The sequence below is a fragment of the Zootoca vivipara genome, chromosome 5, assembly GCF_965207765.1.
Source record: "Zootoca vivipara chromosome 5, rZooViv2.hap1.1, whole genome shotgun sequence".
In the NCBI taxonomy this organism is placed as follows: domain Eukaryota; kingdom Metazoa; phylum Chordata; class Lepidosauria; order Squamata; family Lacertidae; genus Zootoca; species Zootoca vivipara.
In genome coordinates, this window is record NC_142588.1 from 67,390,984 (window position 1) to 67,400,672 (window position 9,689).

Here is a 9,689-nt window from a genome sequence, read left to right on the forward strand (position 1 = left end):
ACCAGGAAGTATAATATTGTTGTAAAAGTTTTTACAAACCTAAACGGGAATGTCACTCTGCTGATATTGGAAGCTTGATAACACAAGCTTGGATAGGATCTATTTAATAATATATCCTAATCCACGTCCCTAACATTCCCACATGGATCAGATGAAAAGGAGAGGTGCTGATGAGTGTCATCATAGTACTGATAGCTCCTGAACACCATGTGTTCATACGGTCTCACTCAATGGCCTCATCTATGCATTGAACAGAACAGGGAGCAAAACCAAGGAATCATTCACAGTCCAGAGGTATAACCACACAGAGAGAAATATCTGACTCAACTTTCATGTATTGTTGCCATTAAATACTTATTCATTCCTAATAATAAATTAACAAGCTAATGAGGTTAAAACATAAACTGGGCACTGAAAGACATACCCTGCAATGCACAAAAATACTTGCATATCAAGTGCTAATTAGCAGGTTGCACAATCACTGGTGGCATTTTAAATGTACAATAATCGCTTATGAAAGAGAGCAGTTAAGTAAAAATCCAAATCTGAAGGGTACAAAAAGTAGCTTAGGCATAAATCTGTATTATAGCATTTAAGCATTTCAAGCAGCAGAAACCACCCTAAGCACATTATAAAGGGGTTATCCTATGCACAAGATGCTGGTGTAATGTTAAGCTCAGTCAGGGCTAAGTATGGCAGATCCAAGCTTTATTCTGGAGCAGGGCTACTGCTGACTGAGGCAGCCTAAGACTGGCAGAGGGAAAACAAACCATATTTACACCACTCTTTTTGCCAGCTTAATTGATGTCAGGGTCCCAGGTCACATGACCAAGTTGAATGGGCTTAAGATCAAGCCCAAATCCCTGCTCTATGGTCCCACCCAGGGAATGCCCCCTTTCCAGGCCTTAACTCTGGCTTAAGACCTGCTAGGCTCCACTTAGCTGGCTTTGTCCATTCTATCTCTGGATGAGCTGAGGATAGGGACCTACACCAGCAAAGCCTGACTGCACCAGGAATCTCCTAGCTCAGCTAGAGATCCACTGGTTCCTGACCATGTTCATCCTGCCAGATCTTGCTATAGGATTGCTCCCTTGATGTGCAAAGAATGCTTTTGTATTTCACTTATTATGATTCAGGTCTACCACACAAATAAGATGCCAGTGCACATTAGAATACATATCTCATTCAAAGCAACACAGTGTAAACAGGCTATCCTCTCTCACATGTCCATTCAGCTGTGATTTAAGTGCTGGTTCTCAAGGCAGCAAGCAACACACAATTACTTGTAGAGTATAAAATACATTTTAAAAAAACTCCCTATCAGTGAACACTTTGCTACAGAAGGAGTGATCACCCATGTTAAGTGATGACCATCTATGACTACAGCAGCCGTCACCACTAATAGAAACTGGAAGAAGGGGAGTGCTTTATTTTACTTTTGTGTAGTAGCAAGAAAATCAAGAATCTGCCCACATATCACAATGGTACAAAAATGGCAAATATTTCCATCCAAACCTTTCCAATTCTATGTGGATTGTATTGGTTGCCAGTGGTCAACTTGTAACATCAAATGGTAGCTTCAGTTGCATGGTGAGCTTCAGTTGCATAGACTCCATGTGTCTGTTATAAGGAACAGACAAATCTGGGACTTATGTACACCCCTATAATCCATAGAAATCCACCTGCCTGCCTCACAACTAGCCAGCCGGCCTTCTACAAGGCAGCTAGTGAGGGGAAGAGAAAGCATCTCTAGTAGACCCATGCAGACCCAACATGGAAAGAGTTTATAAGCTCTTGACCTTGCTTCCTGTGCAAGACTCACTCAGTGGGCCATCTCTGGGAGTGCTAGTGATGCTCTCATGAGACCTTGTGAAACAATCTGACTTTTTGCAAGGTCTCGTTAGAGCATCCCCACCTTGCCTGCGAATAGCTAAAACCACATAAGTTGAATGTGTGTAAGAAGCAGGCATAGTGTAATGACAGAATCCAGTTGAGCTGACTCACCTTTAGTACAGGTCTATGGGCCTATATTTAAAAATAAGCCAACTATCCACAGTCAGCAGCAAACAAAAACAAAACCTGATAAAGATTAAATAATCTATCACAACCACACACACACTTTAGGGCTTCTCTACACAGAAAAAGCCAATCATATGGTAATGCAGTTCCTGGACATTTCAATTTTCAATTGGGAGCGGGACAAAAAAAAAAAGGAAGTCCCTTTCACATTGATAGCTGTAGAGATTCCCTGACATCAAATTTTCTTTGTGAAGGAAGATTTTATAAATGAATTAATGGGAGGGTATTTTATCATTTGAGTCTCACATCAGCCTGAAGTGGTACAGTCCAGGAGCTTTTTTTTACCATGCGTGAGAGACATGTAGGCAAAATCTATGTCACATGCATGTTCAGGGGAAATTCACATTTCTGTGTTCATCACTATTTCTATAGGTTCGCACACAAACATAATTTGAGTACTGACAACTGAATGTGTGAACTATGTTTGAGGTGAGATCACTGTTCTGAAGATTCTACTGATGATTCTACATCTGTAATGGCTTCTTTACATATGAAAGTCACCACAACACTGCCGTCATGAGCATGCACGTTTGAACAAGGCCTATGTGACTTTTTGGTGGCAATAGCCCTTTTAACTTTAGCATCAAGCAATGGCTTGCAGATGTGAATGAGCAATCACATATTAATTGACACAGACAGAACTTTAGTATTATCTACAGTGAAAACACACACAGCATTTTCAGTGGGGAAAAGGCATGCATTCTTCAGAGAGCCCCCAAATATATAATGAATCAATACAATGAAAGGCTGGTACCTGGATGTCTGACCCACCCAACCTAAAAAGTGCATTTAGTGCAAAAAATAAAAAATAAAAATAACAAATCACTAGCACACTCTTAGTATTTTTCCCTGGGTGTACTTAAAAAAACAACTACTGATCTCTCTACTCTGGCTTCTCTTCAGATCATATTATTCTATGGCACTTGTTAAGAATCTAAAGTGCTTCCTCTCCTCAACAGGTGTAGTCCACACCCTGATAAAGCTATTGACAAATGTGTCTTGTTGATTTGTATGGACCTGGATAACACCCAACACAGCACCTATCTTAGTTCCAGTTCTAACAAATAGTAGAGCCTTCTTCAGGCATTATGCTCCTTATGTGACATGGGAGGGAACAGGGATGAGCTCCTGATCTCCACTTCCTCATTGTCCATCCCCACTGCACTCCATAAAATGAGGGCTTTCTGTTTGCATTGGGGAGCCTTATCTACCCACTATCTATCTACTTTTCTGCCTCTTCTTTTTGTGTCCTGTCTTCTAGATTGTAAACTGAGGGAAGGCACTGTCTTGCTTTTATTGATCTGGAGTAGTAGTAGCAGTATAGTAATAATAATAATAATAATTTATTTATACCCCACCCATCTGGCTGGGTTTCCCCAGCCACTCTGGGTGGCTTCCAACAAAATATTAAAAATACAATAAAACATCAGACATTAAAAACTTTCCTAGACAGGGCTGCCTTCAGATGCCTTCTCTACAAGCCTTTATTTGTTTGTTTTTGGCTGAAGAGCGGGGCAAACATTCTTTAAACAAACAAACAAATAAATAAATAAATAAATAAATACTTGCTGGTTATGATAAATAAGTCTTAAGGAACCTTAAACACAGCTTTTTTAAAAAAATGAATAAAGTGTCAAACAATAGCTCAGAAACTCAAAAGATGCTAGCAGACCTTCACTGAAATCTGAAAGCTCTGTGCTTCCCTTTGAAGTCCTGACCTCACTATGACACCAGGGATTGGCAAGTGGACAGCATGGGGGTGGAATGAGCTGGGTGAGTGAGTGGAAGGAGCTGGGGAAAATTTGGGGCGAGGTTTAAAGAGTAAGTGGGTAGGTGGAGTTGGCGAGAAAAGTCAGCACCAGTGGAACTCCTAGGTGATGATGATGACAGCAACAGCTCCAGCTCTGCTTTATCTATTTGATTGTGTAGCTGCAGGGGGAAGCAAACTGTCCTCTTCATTGTCTTACAGATGTCCTGGAAGGGCACTTCCTCTAAACCAGGCATGTCAAACCTGCGGCCCTCCAGATGTTTTGGGCTACAATTCCCATCTTCCCCAACCACTGGTCCTGCTAGCTAGGGATCATGGGAGTTGTAGGCCAAAACATCTGGAGGGCCGCAGGTTTGACATGCCTGCTCTAAACCCATATAACCCCTAACACTAAGCCACTTCCTCAGCCTTATCCAGGTTTCTTTATTTGGGAATAGTCTCATTCGAGTACTGTATGCGTGAATGCTTCAAAAATGTGCTTGGTCAGCTGTAACATAAGAAATGGCAGTTTTATATATTTCTTATTTGCATTTCATAATGCTAGCTCTGATTCTTTTCTCATCTCCATGGAAATACGAATGGTAAAGAAATCCCGAGGAACAATAAGTGGGCCTGGTTTCGCCACACCTTACACATCAGAAAGACATGCAGGTGCAACCACTTTCCAACCACTTCTTTCGTTTCCAAAGAACAAGAATAAAGGAATGTGACATGAAAGAGCTGCCTATTTGAATGGACTATCCCATACCCCAGCTTTGCTCCAGCTTTAACCATAAAAATATAGCAACACATTTGATTCTACATCATGATCAACTGCATGGGGTGCCACACAACAAATACCACATTTTTCAGTATGTCTTTGGGGAGCAGTGCATAATTTCTGAGAGAGGAAAGCATTTGTCTGCCTTGGAAGGTGCACCAACTAATCTAGGGTGTGCATGAGGATTGTCCTTGGAAGAAGTGAGAAAAGGCACTCTACAGAAACTCACTCTGCTTTAAACATTCCTGGAGTTTTAACTTTGGCACAACAAATAGATGTCAGGGCTAAGTCCAGCCCAGATGCAAATAGGAGAGGTCATTGGCCTAAGACTTTTCCAGCCCATCATTCCTTCAGGAGGATGAAAGTTTCATTCTTTTATTTCTCCAACCTCTGGGACTCCTCCAACTCCTGTGTAGCAAGCTGGGAGATTTCTTCCCCATGGCCTGCCAACAGGAATGTGGGAAGCTGCCACTGGACAAGTATTGACCCCCTCACTTCTACAGAGTCTTTCCCAGCCCTGTACAGAGCAAAGGGTAGCCCATAAGAAGAAATCAAAAATCATATTAAGGCAATGCCTTCATTAGACCAGAGCAGTGTGGAAACTTCCAAGTTCTCCAGAACTCTTCACCCATCAAACCACATGGAAGAGCTCTGGGGAGCTCAAAATCTCTCACACTATTTTGTGTCATTTGGGTTGGCCCAATAAATGTATTGTCCTAGCGTGGATTTTGGAGTTTTCCCTGCCTATCTACCGTACTCAAGGTCCTTTTTAGTGCTAAAATTGTGATCTGCATGCAAAGGAGAGCTATGGACCCCTCCCCCCACACAAAAGAAACTTCCTACCTAGCATGCAAATCAGAAACCTTGCCAGGGGAAAAGGTGGCAACCCTGCCAAGGGTAGGAACCGCAAGCGTCCGGGTTGCCACATCTCTTGTTCTAACCAGGCTCCTATGCCTTTAATAGCTTTCCCCGGCGGCACGGCTGTGCAAATGTGGGGGGAAGACCCCGCCTGCGTAAACATCATGCAGCTTATCATGCACCGGAAATAAAGAAAGGAATCAATTAATTAAAAGCGGGAGAGGCCGCCCCAACCCCGCCAGTCTAGCAGCGGCTCCTGCTGCTGCCCTCTGCAGCCGCGCGGCCTGCGGGAGTGCTGCGCCCCGACGCCACCTCCCTGGAGCCGCCGGCCGTCGCTCTGGCGAAGAAGATAGTCCTGGGCTCGCTCCTGGATTTGTAGCTGTACATGAAAGGCACGGTGGAGGCGAAGAGGAGCACGAGGGCGACGCCGAGGAAGATGGAGCCCGTCAGCCACTCCATCCACGCGAAGCCCAGCAGCACCATGCCCAGGAAGGTGAACACCAGGCAGACGCATCCCGCCTTCCGCCGGCAGGAGGCACAGCAGTGGCCGTCGCCAGGGTCCTCTGAGCAAGACGCGTCCGGGCTGCCCACGGTGACCGTGGCCGAAGGCGTGGCCGCGCCGCTGCTGCGGTCCGACGACGGCGAGGGCTGCCGGGCGGGGGGCCGGGGCACCTGCAGCAGCAGCAGGCGCTGGGCGCGCAGGTCCCGCAGCAGAGGCGCCCAGCCGCGCAGCTGCTGCAAGATGCCCTCCACCAGCTTGGTGTTGACGGGCAGGCTGTGCACGCGGCCGTCGGGGAGGGCCGTGCGGTGCCGGCACACCGGGCACGTGACGTGGGCGTCGGGGGGAGCGCCCCGGCCGCGCGGAGAGTGCTCGGCGCCGCGCAGGTGCAGCTGCGCCAGGCAGTCCTGGCAGAAGGTGTGCAGGCACTCGAGCAGCTTGGGAGCGTGGCGCTCCAGGTCGAAGAAGTTGTAGCAGATGCGGCACTCGTACTCGCCCGAGCTGAGCAGCGCCTCGGGCTGCGGCGGCGCGGAAGGCGCCCGGATGGCAGCTTCTGCAGCAGCAGCAGCAGCAGGAGGAGGAACAGGCTGCGCCTTGGTCCCTTTCAGCGCCTCCGCCTCCTTGCCATCCTGCCGAGCCCCTCCCTCGAGGTCGCCTCGATTGCAGCCTTCCTGCTCTGCCTGCTGGTCCATGCTGTCCTCCTTTCCTCCACGCAGCAGAGGGCCGGGGCGGGAGATTCTCACTTCCCCCCTCCCCGGGGTTCCGCGGGCTCTTCACATGCTCAGCTGGCCGCAGTTGTGCGTGATGCTCCCCCTTCCTTCCTCTCTCCTTTCCCTGGCGAAGGAGCCTTCGGCACCCCCTAGGGGTCGCTTTGATCTCCCCTCCCCCGCCTCCAGGTGGCGGCGGCGGTGCCACGCTAAGGCTGCTTCTCCCCAGCCCGGTGACGTCACGCGGGTAGCCCCCCTCCCGTGGCCTGAGTAGGCAGAGGCTCTCTCCGGTGGCCCCGCCACTCCCTCTCCGAAGAGGTCGGCCTGCCTGAGCGTGAGCTCATTTCCTCGGAGAGGGAAGCCGGAAGCTGCTGCCTGGCTTAAGGGGGCGGGTTTGGGGGAGCGCCGGCACGAGGGAGGAAAGGGAGACAGCGGGAAGCGAGACCCGCAACGAAGTGCAGCTATGCGGACAAGTGCTTTCAATTTCAAATGCGTATGTATATTTATATAGGTATAACAGAGAAAGGTAAAGAGGCAAGAGAGCCTCCTCCCCACCAGCATAGCTGTCAAGTTTTCCTTTTCTCGCGAGGAAGCCTATTCAGCATAAGGGAATTTCCCTTAAAAAAGGGAGAACTTGACAGCTATGCCCACCAGATTAGTTGCACAATACATTAAATTCACAAATTCAAAACGCATTCAAATAAAGGTGCCCGTCCATAGCCGCCCGTGAGTGCCAGGAGGTTCCCATGCTCCTTTGGAACCGAGTGTGAAATAAAGCTTATTTAACAGCACCATTCTTTTAGAAGTGTTATGGAGAGAGCTAGAATCATAGAGTTGGGAGGCACTTCGTGGGTCATCTAGTTCAATGCAGGAATCTTTTGCCCAATGTGGGGCTTGAACTCACAACCATGAGATGAAGAGTCTCATGCTCTACCAACTGAGCTATATATAAACGAGTCTGAACCACGGTGTTGTTGTTTTTTTAAAAGCTGCTTGCTTTTGTTGTTGTTTCTCTACCATTAGGTATCTTGCTCTTAATCCATGTTTGTATTATTAACCACACTTGGTAAAAGTTTGGGTTCAGCTGTGTGAATGTTTAAATAATGGCTGCACTTAATAAGAGGCTGCAAATGCCATGCACATAAGGGGGTAGAACAAACTTTTCATTATGATTTATAAAATTCAGTATCGTCAAAAAAAGAGTGAAGATGGGGAAACCACCACCTAAAGGGGAACAACATTATTTTTGTTATTAATAGCTCATACAATTTTGCCATGTTTATTTTTATTATTACCTTGGGCTGAGGGTAGATGTTCTAAGGCAGGGGTGCTTAGACAACTACCCCAGTTTCATACACATTGCCATCTGAAGAGGGCAGACAGAGCATTAAGCCCAGACTCCAGAGCCTAAAATTACCAACTGCACCTCTGAATCCCTGACCCTGCAATGATGCTGCTACCTGCCATAGAACAGCCAGCACTAAACTGAATGGACCAAAGGTACCTTCTTGTGCATTTTTTCTGGCTCCACTGAGTAGCATTGTGGCTGGTTGGTTTTCATTTTTAAAGCGTATAAAACATTTTGCCCCATCTTTCTTCCAGCGGTGTTCAAGGCAGCTCTTAACGAGAAAACATTTGAACAAAATTCTAATACAAAGCAAAACAAAAAACAAAACCCAGAATAACCCAAAGGCAGGCCACAGACAACAAATAACAACATCCATTAAGACCAATTTCCAGCAAACATTAGAACAATTTCCCAATCATACTTAAAACACTTAGTGACCAAAAGCCTTCCTAAAAATGCTTCGGGGGCATTAGCAAGAGATCAAGGCAGACTTCCCTTCAGAAAGAATTACAGAGTTACAGATCCTTCAGATATCCAGACCCCAAACCATCAAGCAGGGATGGAGAACTTGTAGCCCTCCAGGTGTTGTAGAACTCCATTTCCATCAGCCTCGGCCAACATCTGGATGACCACAGAATACCAACCCATTCCATACATGGCTTTAAAGTAACCATCAGTATTTTGATTTGAAACCAGCTGGAAGCCAGCATCAATAATACAGTGTCCTGTGCTCCCAACAGGCAGCCCGCTGTGAACAATTTTGGGCTAACGACTAATCCTAACCTGCCCCCATTGACAGTGCTTGGCATAATGGCTGGGCTACTACCACATCCTCAGCCCTACTGATCATAGAATTGTAGAGTTAGGGACCCTGAGGATCAACCCCCTGCAATGCAGGAATATGCAGCTGTCCCATGCAGGGATCGAACCTGCAAGCTTGACTTATCAGCACCATGCGCTAACCAACTGAGCTATCACGGCAGCCGTGGTAGAAGGTGAAAGAGGAATGATCAGGGCTGATGTCTTCACATAGCAGCTAAGAAAACAGCTCAGGGTCTGTCCTGTTCCCACCCTCCAAACACCCCATTTGGGGGGGGGGGTTCCACTGGTTCCCACCAGCAGGGAATCTGCCACCATGGTACTTGCCCATCTTGCGACTAGTGGGAGGGTAGTTGGGCAGAAGGACATCTACTAAATCCACCATCCCTAGTCCAGCACAAGGGGAGGATTGCATTGCTCTGTTATTCACTGCTTTGTGGACCAATTAAAGATTCTGGACACATTTCAAAGGCAGCCTCATAGAGTGTGCTGCAGTGGTCCACATTTGAAAGCATGTGTTAGGTTATCTTCAAATCCCAGGAACAGACACACCTGGTGGAGAAGCCTAAGCTGGGCAAAGATGCACCTGGCTACAGCCATCACCTAGGCACCCAAGGTTAAGTCCAGGCCCAGAATCACTGATTCCACAAATGGGGCACAAAATGGCTTAGCAGAATATCATCAAATAGCAGCAACACAAAATGTTACTTGAGAGTTATTTCTGCCTTATTTGGAAAACTTGCAATGGCTCACTCACTGTTACCCTTCAATCGCACACTCCATTTCCTTGGCAGATCCCGTTCTAAAGTGTTCCCTTTACACAACAGATGCAACCCACATCCTAACTGCAA

The 9,689-nt window shown here is 46.8% G+C and overlaps 1 protein-coding gene across 1 annotated transcript; it reads right to left on the reverse strand.

Annotated features, from left to right (window-relative positions):
- Positions 1-315: 315 nt before the first annotated feature.
- On the reverse strand, positions 316-6,961 carry RNF228 (ring finger protein 228). Its single transcript, XM_088670829.1, has one exon. It carries the CDS (start codon positions 6,654-6,656, stop codon positions 5,709-5,711), a length of 948 nt encoding a protein of 315 aa, XP_088526955.1. The 5' UTR covers positions 6,657-6,961; the 3' UTR covers positions 316-5,708.
- Positions 6,962-9,689: the final 2,728 nt, after the last annotated feature.